Here is a 20066-nt window from a genome sequence, read left to right as displayed (position 1 = left end):
TCTCACTCAGGTTCTCTTCTCTCCTCCTTAGCCTGGTCCAAGCAAACCCTGAGGTTGCCATGGATTCCATTGTGCACATGACGCAGCACATCTCCCCTACACAGCGTGCTGAGGTGGTCCGCATCCTGTCCACCATGGATGCCGCCCCGGCCGCCACCTAGAGTGCCTCCTCTCCCCAGCCTGGCCCCGCTGTCTCAGGTGCAGTGGAACTGTGCCAGAAGCTGAGGCTGGAGGAGCCAACATAGCAGCCCACGGAGGCTGTGCTGTTACAGATGAAAATGATCCTGGAGGGTGGGGGGGGAGAGCTGAGACACAGGGTAATGGATTTATTTATTACGTCTGATATCCAGGGTAATGCATTTATACGTCTTACAGAATGTGTTAGTTGTGATATCTATGTAAGTTCAAAAATGATAGACAAAGCCAAGACCAGAAACTATATAACTAGCATGAATGACGACAAGCTTGGGGACCACACAATTGGCCAAGGTGGAAGCAGCTCTTCATTTGCTATCATAATGAGCCTCTGTCCTATTGGACAGGAAAACATGCATTGAGTTTGAGTGTTTTGATGGCGATCTTGACAATAAAATTGCAGCAGATTGCTGGGAGGGTTCACGAGGGTGGAGGGTTTGCACACCTTTGCACGGCGCACTTAATTACTGATTAAACCCAGGGTAGGAGGTGGAGCGTGGCATTGTGATGGGGATAGCGTGTCGTTCTTCCCTGGGCCTGGAGAGAAGAGCCCAGCAGGAGGCAAGAAGAGGGCCCTATTCAGACCCAACCACCCCACACTGGCCCTGGGGTGAGCCATTGGGCAGGCAGACACACACTGATGCGGGTAGAATAGCAGCTGTCACCACCTCTGAATGCACCTTACTGTTCTATAGTATACTAAAAGACTGACACAAAAGCAAACACTAATGGTAATTGGTGCCATAATGGTTGAGAATTCCATTTTTCCCTCCCGTGGGGTATATTTTTTAACAATTATTGTGTAAGAAAATATGTAAAACATTTTAGGTGACTAATTTATTAAATGGCAATCATGTTAAAGAGAACTGAGTAGTGTACACTAGAATTATACATTCAGTATTACAAAAGGTGTGATTTTAAAATGTTCTGTAAATTGTAGTTCTTTATTTTGAGACATTTTCCAAGTAGAAAATGGGTCGTCACTAGTTAGCACAGCCAAAAAGTCATTATGGCTAAAACCATGCCTATTTCTACCAGTTTTAACCACATGCCTAACCTTAAAGACCAAAAAGCTACGATATAGCCATTGTGACTTTATGGCTGTGGTAACTAGTGACACAGAAAATGATAGTATTGTGTAAACTTGGTTATGCTTATTGAGGAACAGTGATGGATCCTGGATACTGTAGTTTCTTTATGGCAAAGTGATGGTGGCCTAGCTGCTGGAGAGCCTCAAATTTAACATAATACTTGATTCAATGTCAGGTAAAAATTGTATTTTGCCTAGATGAAAGAGGCAAGAATTGTCAATGTAGGATGACTTCATGCACAGTGCTAGTCTTAAGTTATATTTGTCTATTTCTGGTAGTCCTGTTACTAATGAGGTGATTGGCTGAATGAGAAAGGTTAATGTGTTTACTGTAGGGAACCTGAATTACCTCAGTTCAAATTTAATAAAATACATCTTACCTGGTTTGACAGATTTGTTTTGCTTTTTAACGCGGCAAGAGCAAGATTGAGTTGGCATTTCAAACTGCATCATCACTAAATGATTTACCATTAAATAGATCACACTAATTCTGCCAAATTCAGCGAGAAAAAAGTATTCTTAGGGAGAGACATTTGACTACTTGGAAATGACATTATTTTCTCATGCAGGCATCAACCCACAGATGATCAGTGGCACTTTTTCCCCCCAAACTTCAACAGTCTTAAAAGAGATGAGACAGATCAAACAAATAGTGAGGGATCCATCTCATCCCTTTTGTTTTTTTCCCCGTCTCACTTTCATATCGTCCCCTTGGCTCCGTCAACTCTATTACCATCCTACCAACAAATATGTAAGACAAATTGAGTTGCATACACCCAATACCCATCACAATTATGGGAGGCCCAATAAGAAAGAGTCATTCGGTGGTATAATTGGAAATGTGCCTTGCCTGGTCTCTCCGGTCTCCCAGAGGGCTTTGCTCATTTGTGGAGGCACGCTAGGCTGGCTAATTCCAGCACTAATCACTGACAAACTGCAACATCAGGCCCTTCCTACTCCTACTGGAGCAGAGAGAACAGGATTGTTTGGAGAAAGTTAGAGGAATTGCTTTATGCAGGTTTGGCAGGGCTGCAAGTGTTTCCCCCATAAGTATAAACTACACTACAATAAAACATTTCATCACCAGCAAAATCTGCATTTGTTAATTTCCCCTCCAATAAGTCAGCAGGCAGAAATTACCTTGGTATTTATTCACAGAAAGAGACATTTTAAAAGGGGACAATAGAAAAATGTAGTTTTTCCTGACAGTATCAAAATGTGTAGAGAAAGCAGTCTCTTCAAGCCTTTGAAGCCGAGTCCAAACCAGTCAGGTCCAGTCTGAACTAAACTTGAGACTGATACTGTCCATAAGCTTTTAGAGGAGCAGGACTGGACCAGAAGAAGTGTATTGTGTTTATCTCCTGGGTTCTTTCTGTCTTCTGTGCTGTCCACCTCCCCTGCTCCCTCAGAGCATGTCACTCCCGCACCGCACTTTCAGCAAACGAGTTCTTCCCGAATAGTGAGCGATACAACTCAGTCCTACACCAACAAGAAAAATCCAAGTTTAAACATTACTTTTTTTGTCAAGAATAATCATGGTAAAAGTATTATCAAACCTGGCTGTCACCAACAGACTGAACAGTTGAATGTGACTAAAGAGTAAATCTGTGGGATGGAGAGGGGTGAGAGAAAAGAAAGGGAGGAGAGGTTTCGATTCATTGGGAGAAGGAATAATTCCACATTCATGCGTCTCAACGACTTGATGGCACTTGAGAGACAATGCCAGTGACCCAGTTGCAGGATTCCAATTAGGGGGGTAATATGCAACAGTCCAGATGAGAGGAGAGACAAAGAGGGGTCTTTATGGAGCCCAGGGCCTTCTGATTACTGCGTGAACACAAGTGCCTGTCACTCTGTCTGGGGCTGGCCTGCCAATGACAAAGAGCAGAAACACACAGCCAGGCAGGGATGGAATCAGAGGCCCCAGCTGCTCTCCATCTCTGGACTGGACTGCCTTCCTGGAGACTCATCTCCCCTAACCAGCTCAGTCATTTCAATCAGTCAAATGTTCCAGTCAAAGTGGCTCTACTCAGACAGGCAGATAAATAGGGCCTAATTTTGAGACGGGGCTGGTTTAGTTTGTGTCCGACTATCTGCACATACAATTATTTTCTACATCCATAAAACATGTTCAGCGTATACATGCAAATTTACAGCAGGTGAAGCCTGTGTGTCATGAAACAGACACTAGATGGCGGTATGTGATGTCACATGTCTCAGTTAATTGTGTTGAGATGATTAAAAAGAGTCAAGGGAGTCTGTTAGCCTGCACTGGTCTAGTCTGAGTGCAGACAGTCATGTTAAGACTGCTTGTGGGTCATCTTCAATGGGATAGGACAACAGCCAAAGCTCCCACACTGCACTGCGCCGTTTACTGCAGTGGACAACCATACCGATTAAAATCTATTACAAAACTGGGTCCACTACAGCATAACCAGTTCCTGTGTAATGTGTTGAGTTAAAGAGGGGCCTTGTGTTGCTCTCAGGGGGCAGCCAGCCTGTATCCAGCCACAGGAGGGACTTAATCCCCAATCCCCATTTGAAATGCGCCACCAGGGTCAAGGAATACAATACTCTGATCATCACCACATAATGCATACATTCTCATTCTGCCTGAGCTCGGTAAACATCCGCTGGGGAATACTGAGGAGCACTGGGATAACGAGGGCAGAAAACCCAGGCTGATATAGGACTGACCGTCTCTGTGTGCGCAATGGACAGAAGACAAGAGACAACAAGGGGTGTGTTGAAGGTGCAGCCTGCCTAAAAATGGCATATCCTATGTCACATGCCGATGCAGAAATGTGCCATGATGAAAGTCTCAATACCTTCTAGAGGACTTAAATGTGCATGTCATGTATGCATGCATGATACACACACACACACACCCCATATTAACATTCATGGAGCCAGTGGAGCATGGCAGGCTGCATCCGTAAAGCCAGCGCAGTGGTGGAGGAGGGGACGGGAGGTATAGGGGGGGGCGGGGGGGGCTGTGCCAGGGCATTCATTTCCAAAGGTCAGCCAGTGTGGCTCTCTGGGAAAGGTCAACGGCCAGCCTGATGCAACAGCCATACATCACCATTATTACTGTAGGCCATTGATTGCTATGGAAATGAGGTGGGAGGTGCACGCGGGCAGGGCTGGGGCAGCCCATTGTGCAGTCATTACCATGTTTAGAATGCCTGTCGTCTCACCTGCAGTATAGACTGGAAGAGGACAGATAAGAGGGAGAGAGGCAGAGGACGGGCCTAGCCATTTACTGTCCCCTCAGTCTCAGGTGTGCGCTGAGAATCAATATGGGCCCACGAGCATGTGGAAACTGCGACTCTATGTCCTTTGTAAACTCACGTACAATAGGACAGTCAGCAGCCTACACATTACGACTGAAGACCCTGTTCATTTAGAAATCCCACCAACTCTCACTGGCCAATGACAGAAGGCGGCAGAAGGTACAGGGGGAACAATGCGGGTGTGAGAGCAGGCAAGCAAACCAGGGCACGGCGATTTATGAGGGTAGCTGTCCAGGGGACAGATGTATGGCTGTGACAGGAGAACAGAACACAGATCTGTGACTAACAGCCCCAAGATAAAGGAGGAGGTGATGGGTTGAAGAACAGGTCAATATTGGCATGCCAGCGGTGAAGTGCGCTGCCATTACGCCTGTGACGCGTCCACAACAAGGTGCTCACCGTGCGCCATCATTCATGGAGAGGTGGTCGATGGGGGCCATGAAGTTCACCAGCTTACTGTGGACGTGGAACCTAGACAGACACACGAAAGCACACATACACAAACACCATCAGAAATAGAGCACACACACACACACATTCAATTATGTAACGGTGGTTTGTCCATTAATAAATGTGAGTGTTTGAGTCCATTTGTTTGTGCTGTGTGCCTGTGTGTAGAGGATAAACAAGAGAGAAAAACCATGGGTACAAAAGGCCCCAAATAAAAGGCTGACCTTTCCACTTGGAATAAATGGAGAAAACAAACGCTGTAATTGCAATTCTTCCACCGGCAAATAGTTTTATATGTATAAATACAAATGATCAATTTGAGTCCTCAAATATTTAATCAGGCCACATGGAAATGTAATTTACATTAACAGAGGGGGACATTTTCTATAAAAAAGATAATTGAAATAACTGAAAGGACTATAGATAAACTATAGCATTTTAACCAGCATCGGAAGTGAAATGTATTTTCATAAATTCTGTCATTGGAGCCTCCCTGGACAGAGAAATAAAGAGCTTGTTCTGCAGTGCATGATAAAAACAGACCTAATACTCCTAACAGGCATAAATTGGAACAAGACGTACAGGGAAACAATGAAACTAAATTATTCTGAGAGTGTTTGAATGTGGAGAAAAGGAAATCTAGTGAACCTGTATTTCTTCACCAATTCTCTGTTCCCTCCTCTCACCTGACTTTGCGTCCCTTGCTGGCCTTGGTGTCCACTTTCTTCTTGATCTTACTGCGGAGCTTCTGAATGGCCAGCCATTGTCTGGAAGGAGAGGAGAAGTGAGGGCCCCGATCAGAAAAGGCCTAGAGGGGTAACCCCACATCCTAGCACCACACAAACAGATGCATGTACACACACGTCGCTCACCTGCCCATAGCCACCTGGTCGTTGGGGTCTGCAGCACTCGTCTTACGTTCAATAAGCTCTCGCAGAAGCTGAGATGAACAGAGTAAAAGGGGAGAGGAGGGAAAGAGCGCAAAGGGGGAGACTTAGTTTCTCGTTTCAAAACAGTATTTAGTTTCGTGTGTGTTGACATCTTTACCCCCCTGTTCATTCACCAGAGTACAGAGCTCTCCCTCTCTATCCCAGCAGCAAATCCTTTCACTTAAATCAGAACCTCTTCATCAGTGTCAGCCCAGCAGCCAATCCCAGGACCCGGGCCCAGACCGCCCAGTCTCTGCCAGAATGAACCACTGCTGAGCATCAGCCTCAGTTAGCAGAGCAACAACATGCCAGAACCCCAGAGCATCATCATCACTGGACCAACATCTTAATGAGCTGTGGTGGAGAGAACAGCGCTCATTCATCATACAGTTACACAATCCACACAGTACAGGCAGTGGTTCCACTACTCATCCATGTTTCTTTGAGTTCCCCCCCAGAGATAGTAACGCCGTGTCATGACTAACTGGACCATTTTGTTTAAAATCAGCCACCATGCAGCCCTCTCCCTGACCCCCATCAGGAGAGAGATAATCTTCATTAATGTCCCCAATTAAGCCCCCGGCTCTCCTCTGCTAGTATGGGGCTTGGTTTTTCTGTATGGCCAGCTCCAGGCCCTGAGACAGGGGAACACTCAGTGTACACACTAGTCACAGTGAAAATATATATTTACATACACCTGAGCCAAATACCTTACCTCAGTTTTTCACAATTCCTGACATTTAAACCTAGTAAAAATTCCCCGTCTAAGGTCAGTTAGGATCACCACTATTTTAAGAATGTGAAATGTCAGAATAATAGTTGAGAGAATGATGTATTTCAGCCTTTATTTCTTTCATCACATTCCCAGTGGGTCAGAAGTTTACATACACTCAATTAGTATTTGGTAGCATTGCCTTTAAATTGTTTAACTTGGGTCAAATGTTTTGGGTAGCCTTCCACAAGCTTCCCACAATAAGTTGGGTGAATTTTGGCCTGTTCCTCCTGACAAAGCTGGTGTAACAGTCAGGTTTTTAGGCCTCCTTGCTCGCACACGCTTTTTCAGTTCTGCCCACAACTTTTCTATGGGATTGAGGTCAGGGCTTTGTGATGGTCACTCCAATACCTTGACTTTGTTGTCTTTAAGCCATTTTGCCACAACTTTGGAAGTATGGTTGGGGTCATTGTCTATTTGGAAGACCCTTTTTGCAACCAAGCTTTAACTGATGTCTTGAGATGTTGCTTCAATATAGCCACAAATTGTCCTTCCTCATTGGGATGGTGTTCTTCGGCTTGCAAGCCTCCCCCTTTTTCCTCCAAACATAACAATGGTCATTATCACCAAATAGTTCTATTTTTGTTTCATCAGACCAGAGGATATTTCTCCAAAAAGAACAATATTTGTCGCCATGTGCAGTTGCAAACCATAGTCTGGCTTTATGGCGTTTTTGGAGCAGTGGCTTCTTCCTTGCTGATTGGCCTTTCTGGTTATGTCGATATACAGTGGGGAGAACAAGTATTTAATACACTGCCGATTTTGCAGGTTTTCCTACTTCCAAAGCATGTAGAGGTCTGCAATTTTTATCATAGGTACACTTTAACTGTGAGAGACAGAATCTAAAACAAAAATCCAGAAAATCACATTGTATGATTTTTAAGTAATTCATTTGCATTTTATTGCATGACATAAGTATTTGATTATCTACCAACCAGTAAGAATTACGGCTCTCACAGACCTGTTAGTTTTTCTTAAAAATAAAAAAAAAGACACCTGTCCACACACTCAAACAGACTCCAATCTCTCCACAATGACCAAGACCAGAGAGCTGTGTAAGGACATCAGGGATAAGATTGTAGACCTGCACAAGGCTGGGATGGCCTACAGGACAATAGGCAAGCAGCTTGGTGAGAAGGCAACAACTGCTGGTGCAATTATTAGAAAATGGAAGAAGATGACAGTCAAGATGACAATCACCCTCGGTCTGCGGCTCCATGCAAGATCTCACATCATGGGGCATCAATGATCACGAGGAAGGTGAGGGATCAGCCCAGAACTACACTGCATTACCTGGTCAATGACCTGAAGAGAGCTGGGACCACAGTCTCAAAGAAAACCATTAGTAACACACTACGCCGTCATGGTTTAAAATCCTGCAGCGCACACACGGTCACCTTGCTCAAGCCAGCGCATGTCCAGGCCCGTCTGAGGTTTGCCAATGACCATCTGGATGATCCAGAGGAGGAATGGGAGGTCATGTGGTCTGATGAGTCAAAAATAGAGCTTTTTGGTCTAAACTCCACTCGCCATGTTTGGAGGAAGAGGAAGGATGAGTACAACCCCAAGAACACCATCCCAACCGTGAAGCATGGAGGTGGAAACATCATTCTTTGGGGATGCTTTTCTGCAAAGGGGACAGGACGACTGCACCATATTGAGGGGATGTATCGCGAGATCTTGGCCAACAACCTCCTTCCCTCAGTAAGAGCATTGAAGATGGGTCGTGGCTGGGTCTTCCAGCATGAGAACGACCTGAAACACACAGCCAGGGCAACTAAGGAGTGGCTCCGTAAGAAGCATCTCAAGGTCCTGGAGTGGCCTAACCAGTCTCCAGACCTGAACCCAATAGAAAATCATTTGAGGGAGCTGAAAGTATGTATTGCCCAGCGACAGACCCGAAACCTGAAGGATCTGGATACGGTCTGTATGGAGGAGTGGGCCAAAATCCCTGCTGCAGTGTGTGCAAACCTGGTCAAGAACTACAGGAAACGTATCATCTCTGTAACTGCAAACAAAGGTTTCTGTACCAAATATTAAGTTCTGCTTTTCTGATGTATCAAATACTTATGTCATGCAATAAAATGCAAATGAATTACTTAAAAATCATACAATGTGATTTTCTGGATTTTTTTAGAGTCCGTCTCTCACAGTTGAAGTGTACCTATGATAAAAATGACAGACCTCTACATGCTTTGTAAGTAGGAAAACCTGCAAACTCGGCAGTGTATCAAATACTTGTTCTCCCCACTGTAGGACTCGTTTTACTGTGGATAGAGATACTTTTGTACTCGTTTCCTCCAGCGTCTTCACAGAGTCCTTTGCTGTTGTTCTGGGATTGATTTGCACTTTTCGCATTAAAGTACGTTCATCTATAGGAGACAGAAGGCGGCTCCTTCCTGAGCGGTATGACGGCTGCGTGGTCCCATGGTTTTAAAACTTGCATACTATTGTTTGTACAGATGAACGTGGTACCTTCTGATGTTTGGAAATTGCTCCCAAAGGTGAACCAGATTTTTTTTTCTGAAGTCTTAGCTGATTTATTTTGATTTTCCCATGATGTCAAGCAAAGAGGCACTGAGTTTGAAGGTAGGCCTTGAAATACATCCACAGGTACACTTCCAATTGACTTAAATGATGTCAATTAGCCGATCAGAAGCTTCTGAAGCCATGACATAATTTTCTGGAATTTTCTAAGCTGTCTAAAAGGCAGTCAACTTAGTGCATGTAAACTTCTGATCCACTGTCCTTCTGTAGCTCAGTTGGTAGAGCATGGCGCTTGTAACGCCAGGGTAGTGGGTTCGATCCCCGGGACCACCCATACGTAGAATGTATGCACACATGACTGTAAGTCGCTTTGGATAAAAGCGTCTGCTAAATGGCATATATTCATTCATATATTCATATTCATATTCACTGTAATTGTGATTTATAAGTGAAATAATCTGTCTGTAAAAAATTGTTGGAAAAATTACTTGTGCATTGCACAAAGTAGACGTCCTAACCGACTTGCCAAAACTAAATTTGTGGAGTGGTTGAAAAACGTGTTTTAAATGACTCCAACCTAAGTGTATGTAAACTTCCGACTTCGACTGTGTACATATATACACACACGTCAAGTTTTAGAACACCTACTCATTCAAAGGTTTTTACTATTTTTTTACTATTTTCTACATTGTAGAATAATAGTGATGAAATAACACATATGGAATCATGTAGTAAACAAAAAAACTAATCAAAATATATTTGAGATTTGAGATTTTTTCAAATAGCCACTTTGCCTTGATGACAGCTCTGCACACTCTTGGCATTCTCCCAACCGCCTTCAAGAGGTAGTCACCTGGAATGCATTTCTTAAGTTTGAGCCAATCAGTTGTGTTGTGACAAGATAGAGGTGGTATACAGAAGATACCCCCATTTTGGTAAAAGACCAAGTCCATATTATGGCAAGAACAGCTCAAATAAGCAAAGATAAATGAAAGTCCATCATTACTTTAATGCATGGTCAGTCAATCTGACCATGTGTATGTGTCAAATAAAATTTGATTTGATTTATTTGATTTTGATTCAGAGGAGACTGCATGAATCAGGGCTTTATGGTCGAATTTCTGCAAAGAAATCACTACTAAAGGAAACCAATAAGAAGAGGAGACTTGCTTGGGCCAAGAAACACGAGCAATGGACAGACCGGCAGAAATCTGTTCTTTGGTCTGATGAGTCCAAATTTCAGATTTTTGGTTCTAACCGCTGTGTCTTTGTGAGACGAAGAGTAGGTGAAAGGATGATATCTGCATGTGTGGTTCCCACCGTGAAGCACAGAGGAGGTAGTGTGATGGTGTGGGGGTGCTTTGCTGGTGACACTGATTTATTTAGAATTCAAGGCACGCTTAACCAGCATAGCTACCACATCATTCTGCAGCAATACACCATCCCATCTGGTTTGCGCTTAGTGGGACTATGATTTGTTTTTCAACAGGACAATGACCCAACAGACCGCTGTGGAAGGTCTATTTGACCAATAAGGAGAGTGATGAAGTGCTGCATCAGATGACCTGGCCTCCTCAATCACCCGACCTCAAGCCAATTGAGATGGTTTGGGATGAGTTGGACCACAGAGTGAAGGAAAAGCAACCAACAAGTGCTCAGCATATGTGGGAACTCCTTCAAGATGGTTGGAAAAGCATTCCATGCCAAGAGTGCGCAAAGCTGTCATCAAGGCAAAGTGTGGCTATTTGAAGACTCTCAAATATATTTTGATTTGTTTAACACGTTTTTGGTTACTACATGATTCCCTATGTGTTATTTCAGTTTTGTTGTCTTCGCTATTATTCTACAATGTAGAAAATACCAAAAAAAAATAAGAATAACCCTTGACTGAATAGGTGTGTCCAAACTTTTGACTGGTACTATATATTTAAGCAATAAGGTATATGTATATGGCCAATATACCACGGCTAAGGGCTGTTCTTGTGCGCAACACGGAGCTCCTGGATACAGCCCTTAGCCGTGGTATTTTGGCCATATACCACAAACCTCCGAGGTGCCTTATTGCCATTATAAACTGGTTACCAACGTAATTCGAGCAGTAAAAATAAATGTTTTGTCATATCCGTGGTATGCGGTCTGATCTACCACGGCTGTCAGCCAATCAGCATTCAGGGCTCGAACCACCCAGTTTTTAATACATATTTTTTCCTCATCCTTGGTCAGGACGTAGGTTAGGAATCTGCATATCTTGCAGTTCCTTAGTGAATGTAACTGTTAAAGCTCCATTGGCGCTACATAATGACTAATCCAGTGTGAGTGATTGCTCTGTTCACAGATATGGTTAATGACTACGCCTCAGTTGTACTGAGCAGTGTGGAGACTCCTTATACAGGAGTCAGCATCACACAGACAGACAGAGACAGACAGACACGCACACACACACACAATGGTGATTTATGGCATGCACAAAGTTGCTGACTAAAAAAGTTTAGGTAAATGCAAACATCAGTCCAGCTCCGGCCTGCCGTGAGAGGTTAGCCACATTAGAATGCAGGTATTACTGGAGCATGACTGGAGAATGGAGGGCTAAGTCCCACTGGGAACGGCTCCGAGCTGCACTTCTGGAGCCTTCTGACTGGGGAGACTGAGCGGATGGGACGGTGTCCTCTGAAGGACAAACTACAATAACAAGGGCAGTCCCTGTGCTTCACCCCGCACAACGTAGTGCCACCGTATAGCTTGGAGTATCGTGGCAAGCCAGACTCACAACACCATGTGTAGAGGCGCACTTTACCAAGATCACAGCAGGTCGAATTCTGATGCTGCCTATCTCCTGCACAATAGTCTCTGTCCACTTTAATAAGAAAATAAAATGTTTTAGGAATGCTTCAGTCCTTGAGTGTAGGAGAATGTTTCATGCAGAAGGGCTGATAATTACCTGGTGATAGAAATCATCATCATCAAAGATCTCCTCGTCCAGGTCTTTGAGATGCGTATTGGCTTTCAGCACCTGCTCTGTCCCCTAAGAGAGAAACAGAGGGAGATAAGAGAGAGCAAAGGAATGAGAGAGAGAGAGGAAGGGTGAGAGCCAGGGAGAGGTGGGGGAGAGAGAAAGCTCTCTGTCATGTAGCGTTGTGCAGGAGGTGAAGCCATAAACTCCAGATGTAACACCCCAGATAAACAGGCTGCTCTCCAGATAAAGTGGCACCTCTGGAGGAAGGAGAGGGATGGCTGAGCCGCGCGGGGCCCTAATCTAAAACTGCTGAAACAACCCCTCTCTCTCCCGTAATGTATTAACCAACCTGCAAATGCTCTTTGCTTTGAATCATTTTGGGCCGCGACACTGCCTACATTTCAGGTTAGTGTAGTTCAGTTGCTGGCTAGATTCAATTAAGATACAGAGATAAATGTATCCCACTCAGTTAATGCTGTAACAGCTTAATACAATTAGCTGGAAGGAATCTGACTGAGGGGGTATCATGGTGACAGCCTCCACCAACCAGAGTAGCAACCTGAACTATAGAGCTTCTTGTACAGTTAACCTAAGGGGGGATGTGTTCTCGCTAGTATGGATACTAGATACAAGCAGACACTTTAGTTTTTAAAAATATATATTTTACCAGGTAAGTTGACTGAGAACACGTTCTCATTTACCGCAACGACCTGGGGAACAGTTACAGGGGAGGGGGGGAGGGTGAATGAGCCAATTGTAAGCTGGGGATGAGTCGGTGACCATGATGGTATGAGGAACAGCTTGGGAATTTCGCCAGGAGACCAGGGTTAACACCCCTACTCTTACGATAAGTGCCATGGGATCTTTAATGACCTCAGAGAGTAAGGACACCCATTTAACGTCCCATCCGAAAGATGGCACCCTACACAAGGCAATGTCCCCAAACACTGCCCTGGGGCATTGGGATATTCTTTACACCAGAGGAAAGAGTGCCGCCTGCCGGCCCAGCACACCACTTCCAGCAGCATGTGGTCTCCCATCCAGGGACTGACCAGGACCAACCCTGCTTAGCTCCAGAAGCAAGCCAGCAGTGGTATGCAGGGTGGTATGCTGCTGGCAAATGTTACCTATCCTACATAACCCTCCCTCCTCCCCTCCAGTCTCACCTCTCCCCCTGCAGTGGTGGTCTCGGGTACAGGGGCAGTGGCCTCTAGCTTGCCCAGGACTCTGTACTCGGAGCGCCTGGTCTGGGTGCGTTTCAACAGCCTGTCCTTGTCCATAAGCACCTGTTCCACCTGGATCAGGATGTTTCTGTCAAATGCCCCAAAACCCTGAGAGAAGAGAACAAGAGTCAGAAACAAGACCGTAACACAGCTACAACGTCACTACCCTATGTAGAAAAACGAAGAGCATTAGATTATTCCTAATGCAGTATGTCTAGTGAAAACACCAGAACAATGAAGGGGGAAAAAAAATGACAATATGAAGTCTGGTTTTTAATTGGCATGTTAGCCCTTGGTTTATGAGAGCTATGAAATTTGAGTGCTGAAGTGTGCTTAGGGACGGATGGTGCTATTATGCACAGTGCATGCAGATGGAAAACACACACACACACACACTGCAGTGCAGACTGGTTAGGTGATAAGAGCTAAGCTCTGTGCAGCTGGTGCATGTGGACGTGTGTCCTTGGTTGGTGCAGATGAGTGTGTGTGTGTGTGTGTGTGTGTGTGTGTGTGTGTGTGTGTGGACCTTGCTGCTCTTTCCCATGGTCAGCTGGGTCTTGTCGTGCCATTTTTGCAGCGTGGCATCGCGGTATGGCTGGAAGTCAGAGAAGCGCTTGGCCATGAAGTCTGGGTACTCTGCCATCTCAAGCTTCCGTTTGGGAGGACCTGTCGGTTCCACTGCTTCCTTCCTTTCCTCTTCATCATCACTGTGAATCTCCTCGTCACTGTGAATCTCCTCCTCACTATATTACAGATACAGAACAACAAAATAATACTCAACCATCAATTCTAAAGCCATAAGGAGGCTGAATTCAAGGGCATTTCAGAGAAATATTGCATCCTATTCACGTTAATCAGGACAGTGTTTCATGTAACAGAGCACTTCATGTTCTGTCTGTGGACGTGGAGGAGAGGCAGTGCTGACCTGTGTGCTCCCCAGGTGTTGCCCAGGGAGATGGGCCTGGTGTCTGGGTTCTGATGGAGCAGCTGGTCCTGTAGCTCCAGTAGAGACCTCTGGAGAGCCTTCAGGGCTTTGTGACCTTAGAACATCATAGAGAGAACATGCTGACAGGACCTTATAAACTAACAGAGCGATATAGGAACCAAGAGGGTAGAGTGAAGCAGACATGTTGTGAACATAGTGTTGTCTGAGGTAAAGTTTACATTGGTCTTTATGAATTTGGGAAGCACGAGTCAACTGTGAAAGTCAATTCCTCAATATTAGCCCCAAGAATGTATACAAATACACTGAAGTTATGCCACATAACAATAGAAAATATGCCTCATAACTTCACTTGTCCAGCAAATCTATAGAAAGTATTGCCCCCAAGCAGGACTGATTAAAATCCCTTGGAGCAGTTCCCCCCCCCGGCATTTGTTAGTCCACATCTTGTCAACATCCACTAAAACAAATTTGAGAGAATTTGCCCTCCAAATCACAGGGCGTATGAAAAGAAAGGAGGTGGGGAACACTTATGACTCTGTCCTCTTCAACTTTAATCAAAAGTACACTGGCACGCCGGAGCCCCCTCCCTCCCTTTCATAATAATGGGCCGCTAAAAATTCAGGAGGCAGGATCCACATCAATCACTCGCCAGATTTGAGTCCAATGCAATAAATATGTAAATGAGGAGAAGCCAGTGTCTCGTAGCTTTGAGATCAGCGCGGGGAGGAGGGGAAAAAGAAAAACTGTATTAATTGCCCGTGGCCAGAGGAATCCTATTACTGTAGGCATTGATTATAAAATTGTATGAGTGATTTTCATGAGGGAGGTGGACTACCACCATGCCTTGAGCAAAAAAAATAGTATTCGAAGAATCAGGCCAAATCGGTCAGGTTTAAACAATAATGAGAGAAAGGAAAACTAGCTTTCACATATGATTCCACTGTGGAAACCAGAAGGATTAGGATATTTCTTACAACAAAAGAGTGCAAATGTTATTTTGTTACGACAATCTCCTTGTAGAAATGTTCTCACCGACAGCCTAGCCTATTACTAGACAAATAGTTGAAATTATTTTCTACCCACTAATTACTACAACCATAACACTAGCACCAAGCTTGTCCATTAGGATTAAAAATTCATGTTTCAAATGCCATTGCATTTAAAGTAACTTATTTTACGCACTCATGATCAATGCATATGCAGGCAAGCGATACAAATGTTCTACATTGTGTCTGAGAGATAACATGCCTAGACAAGACATTCAGTATTATCACCACATCATTTACAGGGTTGTAAACTTTGTTTGTAATGCCTGTTATTGTCCTTTGACATTTTCTTTTTATTCAATTTTCCCCTGGAGAACAATAAAGTTAAATTCATTTCATATTGTTGATAGCTGTAAAAAAAATTTTTTTTAAAAGTCATGTTTAAAATGCAAGCAGAAACAAACGCACTCACTATTCTTCAACGCTCCAGCAAACTCTGCTCCGCCCCTCTTCTTGAACTCTGGGAAGGTATGTGGTTGTGGCAGCTTATTGGCTGTCAGAAGAACTTTCTGCATTTTAATTCGCCCCTCAAGTAGCTGGTCCCAAAGAGCTGTGGAGATTTAATAAAATAAATTACATGGTTGTCTACTGAGAAAGGGAGGTGATAAAATGTGCTTAAAGGTATATTTTAACTTGACTTGTCAGAGTTCCAGTGGTGTGGGATAGTCATATCCAGCTAGCTAACATAGCATCCCTCTGTTTGAGCCAGGTGTATGAATAGGCAAAACTAGCTCATGGTGAGAACCATGAGCCTCCTAGGTTTTGTATTGACGTCAATGTACCCAGAGGAGGACTGAAGCTAGCTGTCCTCCGGCTACACCATGGTACTCCCTACAGAGTGCTGCTGAGGCTACTGTAGACCTTCATTGCAACATAGTGTGTTGTAATCAATTATTTGGTGACATGTGAATATATTTAGTATAGTTATGTTTTTTAGTTTTATGTAAAAATTAAACTTCAATGTTTTACTATTTGTATTTTTTATTAAATTCACTGAGGATGGTCCTCCCCTTCCTCCTCTGAGGAGCCCTCATTGGCCTATATCACAAATACATACCAAGTTGATCTTTCACAGCTTTCCCTTTCTCCACCTCTTCATCCACTTTCTCTTTAGAGAAAGTCATCACAGCTTCCACATCGTCAGCTTCATTATCAATCTCCTCCTCTTCACTCTCTCCATCCTCATCACTTTCTTCATCATCATCTTCGCTCGCTCCAAGATCATCCATTCCCTCTGTTAGCTTATGGAAGTCTGTCACTGAGGAAAGTGTGATGTCAGTCTCCTTCAGCTTAGACACCAAGCTTTTCATTTTAGCGATGTCACTCTCAATCTCTTCATCATCATCATCATCATCATCTCCAGCTTCAGCCTCTCCATCCTCCAGATCAGCATAGTCATCTTCTTCCTCCTCCTCCTCTTCGTTTTCATCATCATCCTCTCCTAAAAAGCCACATTAAATTTGAACGACAACACCAGGATTCAATTTTAGATTTGATGTAAATTAAGAAAAAAAAATGGATGTTCATAAAAATGTAGCAATTATAACTAATGCAGGCAGATAAGGTTGTAGATGGCCTTCCACTCAGCACCTGAATAACAGTACGGATGCCGTGTACACACCATCTTAAATGCTGTAATCAGTTGTCTTCGAGGTTTAAATTGATTGCTGCATGGCCCCATGTTTGACTTGCAAATCTCTGCCTTAATCAAGGCATTTTGTTTGGATAAACAGGGATTAGCTTGATTAAAAACTATTCCTCCAATGAATAACCAAAAAAAACAGACCACTAGTAGATGTAGGCCTAAGCTATTACACGGTAATAAATCGTCTACACATGATATGACCACGCACAGCTGAGCATAGAATAGAACTGGACTTGATTCAATTGTAAATAAGGAACCAACATCAATCCATTAAAGCTATGGTCTCCTGTTCGCCAGCAATTTGCCTTGTGGTACTAATCTAGGAGACATTACAACATTATAGAGTCCAGTGTGGCATGAGGCACATTTATTTCTATACTGAACAAAAATATAAAACGCAAGTTGGTCCCATGTTTCATGAGCTGACATAAAAGATCCCTGAAAATGTTTCATACGCACACAAAAAGCATATCTCTCTCAAATGTTGTGCACAGATTTGTTTACATCCCTGTTAGTGAGGATTTCTCCTTTGCCAAGATAATCCATCCACCTGACAGGTGTGGCATATTAAGAAGCTGATTAAACAGCATGATCATTGCACAGGTGCACATTGTGCTGGGGACAATAAAAGGCCACTAACATGTGCAGTTTTTTCACACAACACAATACCACAGATGTTTCAAGTTGAGGGAGCATACAATTGTCATGCTGACTGCAGGAATGTCCACCAGAGCTGTTGCCAGAGAATGTTATGTTAATTTCTCTACCATAAGCTGCCACCAGTGTTGTTTTAGAGAATTTGGCTGTACTTATAACCGGCCTCACAACCGCGCGCCAGCCCAGGACCTCCACATCCGGCTTCTTCACCTGCGGGATCGTCTGAGACAAGCCACCTGAACTGAGGAGTATCTCTGTCTGTAATAAAGCAATTTTGTGGGGAAAAACTCATTCTGATTGGCTGGGCGTGGCTCCCAAGTGGGTGGGCCTATGTCCTCCCAGACCTACCCATGGCTGCACCCTTTAGGGCCTATTGAATTTATTTCAACTGACTGATTTCCTTAAATGAACTGTAACTCAGTAAAATCGTTAATTGCTGCATGTTGAGTTTATATTTTCGTTCAGTATCGTTCATTTTGAACCGAATGGTAGTCAGTTACATATTGTAAAAGTGCCCCTTACAGAACCACAAGAGGGCAGAATTCTACAAATGACAATTTTCAAACGCAGTGCCAATAAATAAAAATACACCCAACCTTCCCCCATCCTAAAAGGTAATCATGTATCTGATTGACTAAGTCAAGTGAATGTTAATACCCTATTGCCTTTACCATGCCAACTTTGTCAGATCGACAGTTGGGCTAATTCCATGGGTTGAAGGAAAAAGGGATGCATTTCAAGTACCCAAACCACAGCTCTCTGTCAACTTTCTTGACAGGTTCTGCATTTATTTTCACCCATGGTCAGCTGCATTGATTATCCTACATATATGCATTGATTATCCTACATATATGTTTAACATTATTATAAATGACACAATCATGTTCCAACTCACCAGACCCTTCGATCTCCTTCAGCAGGTTTTTACGAGATGTTGCCTTGCCCAGGTACCGTTCGTCAGTCTCTTCCAGCAGAGTGATAGCTTTCTTCCGGAGCCCACTCAAGGTAACCACAGCTTCATCCTCATCGTCACCCTCATCAAACGCCTCCACCACCTTGGCTTTCGTCTCTGGAAGGAATCAAAACAGTCAGATTGAGCACTTGTCTCTTGGTCATTCAGTCTTATCTGATCAATATACAAAGTGGCTGGCAACTTATCAGAGCCAGAATGTTACAGATAGGCTAACTCAGACGTCTTCAAAATAAAGACAAGTCAAGTTGAATAACTATGACAGGATAAAACACCTTTCCATAATGTCATGTTCATGTGTATATTGAACCGCAGCCAGGGTGAGAATACTAATCCCAACTTCAAGCATAATTGCTAGCAATGAATATAAGGTTTAGAGAGAGCGATAAGAATATTAACTTGCTAGTAACCGCCAACGTGTCGTGAAAAAGTCAATATAACTAGCTAGCAGCGCCAGTAGTTGCTAGCAGGATCCGCTATTAGAATGGCGCAGTGCAGTGGCTCCCGTCCTACATTCATTATGCTCAGTTTGAAACTTCAACAAACACGTGGCTATGTTGACGGTTACCAGTTTACACCGTGGTCATCAGAATAAGCTACAGAGAGGTTTTTGGTAAATTGGTAATTTCCGTGTGCTAGCTTGCTTGCTAACTGTCTAGCTTTGCATGCTGTTGCCACGCGCCTACCTGGCGTGTGTGTAATGACTTTATACATAAAAACGGAAACATTGTCTTCAAATCAAAAGCAAACAGTGCAATTTACCTTCATCATGGTCGTCCTCTGGATCTGTGAACTTGGGCAAAGGATTTAATAAATCTTCCAGCTGTTGTGATATGTGGCCAGCCATCGTTCAATGTATTCACTCACAACTCACACATGTTACGCCTACGTCATCAAGATGCGACTCCCATATAGAAATTGAATAATAGAACTGCTACAGCGCAACTTCAATCAAGCAGAGGTTGTTTTTTAGCCTACGCAATATGGATTACTGAAATAATTAAGATAATGCAGTGTGGATTACTAATATCCGACTTAATTGTAGTTAAACACTGTAAACCCTGTAGGTAAAGTATAACATCTACTAAATGGTAAATATATAATCAACTTTCTATATGTCATAGGCCTACTTCTATAATTACAGTGCCGCTGCCACAGGGTTGTGACTGACAATATTTGCTGTCAATTCATACATGTAGGACCTAATTATCATGTTAAAAATGTAAATATTGGCGCAGTGGTCTAGGGCACGGTAGGGATATCCTTGTCTCATCGTGGACCAGCGACTCCTGTGTCCGAAACGCAGTGCACGCTAACTAAGGTCGCCAAGTGCACGGTGTTTCCTCCCACACATTGGTGCGGCTGGCTTCTGGGTTGGATGCGCGCTGTGTTAAGATGCAGTGCGACTTG

At 43.7% G+C, this 20066-nt stretch overlaps 2 protein-coding genes across 12 annotated transcripts in view; one reads left to right on the top strand and one right to left on the bottom strand.

The window, feature by feature from the left end:
- Positions 1-1669, top strand: part of LOC118389695 (acetyl-CoA carboxylase) — a 49545-nt gene extending 47876 nt beyond the window's left edge. For all 10 annotated transcript variants that reach the window (XM_052457245.1, XM_052457247.1, XM_052457243.1 and 7 more), the window contains one exon: positions 32-1669. In XM_052457245.1, coding sequence (XP_052313205.1) covers positions 32-161 — 130 coding nt within the window. In that variant the 3' untranslated portion in view covers positions 162-1669. The remainder of the gene's footprint in view (positions 1-31) is intronic.
- A 748-nt stretch (positions 1670-2417) lies between these two features.
- Positions 2418-19586, bottom strand: aatf (apoptosis antagonizing transcription factor). 2 transcript variants are annotated; one of them, XM_052457249.1, is made up of 13 exons: positions 19419-19586; positions 18582-18755; positions 16725-16825; positions 16442-16643; positions 15797-15934; positions 14318-14432; positions 13919-14135; positions 13336-13500; positions 12155-12238; positions 5901-5968; positions 5715-5795; positions 4978-5049; positions 2418-2764 (listed from the first exon to the last, which is right to left on the bottom strand). In XM_052457249.1, exons 1-13 carry the CDS (start codon positions 19501-19503, stop codon positions 2701-2703), a joined length of 1566 nt encoding a protein of 521 aa, XP_052313209.1. In that variant the 5' UTR covers positions 19504-19586; the 3' UTR covers positions 2418-2700. The 2 variants fall into 2 exon arrangements, with proteins under 2 accessions (XP_052313209.1, XP_035636610.1); XM_035780717.2 differs by having other exon boundaries at positions 16442-16825.
- Between the last annotated feature and the right edge of the window lie 480 nt (positions 19587-20066).

This window comes from Oncorhynchus keta, chromosome 11 (assembly GCF_023373465.1).
Source record: "Oncorhynchus keta strain PuntledgeMale-10-30-2019 chromosome 11, Oket_V2, whole genome shotgun sequence".
Classification (NCBI taxonomy): domain Eukaryota; kingdom Metazoa; phylum Chordata; class Actinopteri; order Salmoniformes; family Salmonidae; genus Oncorhynchus; species Oncorhynchus keta.
This window is presented reverse-complemented; position numbering and strand designations above follow the sequence as displayed.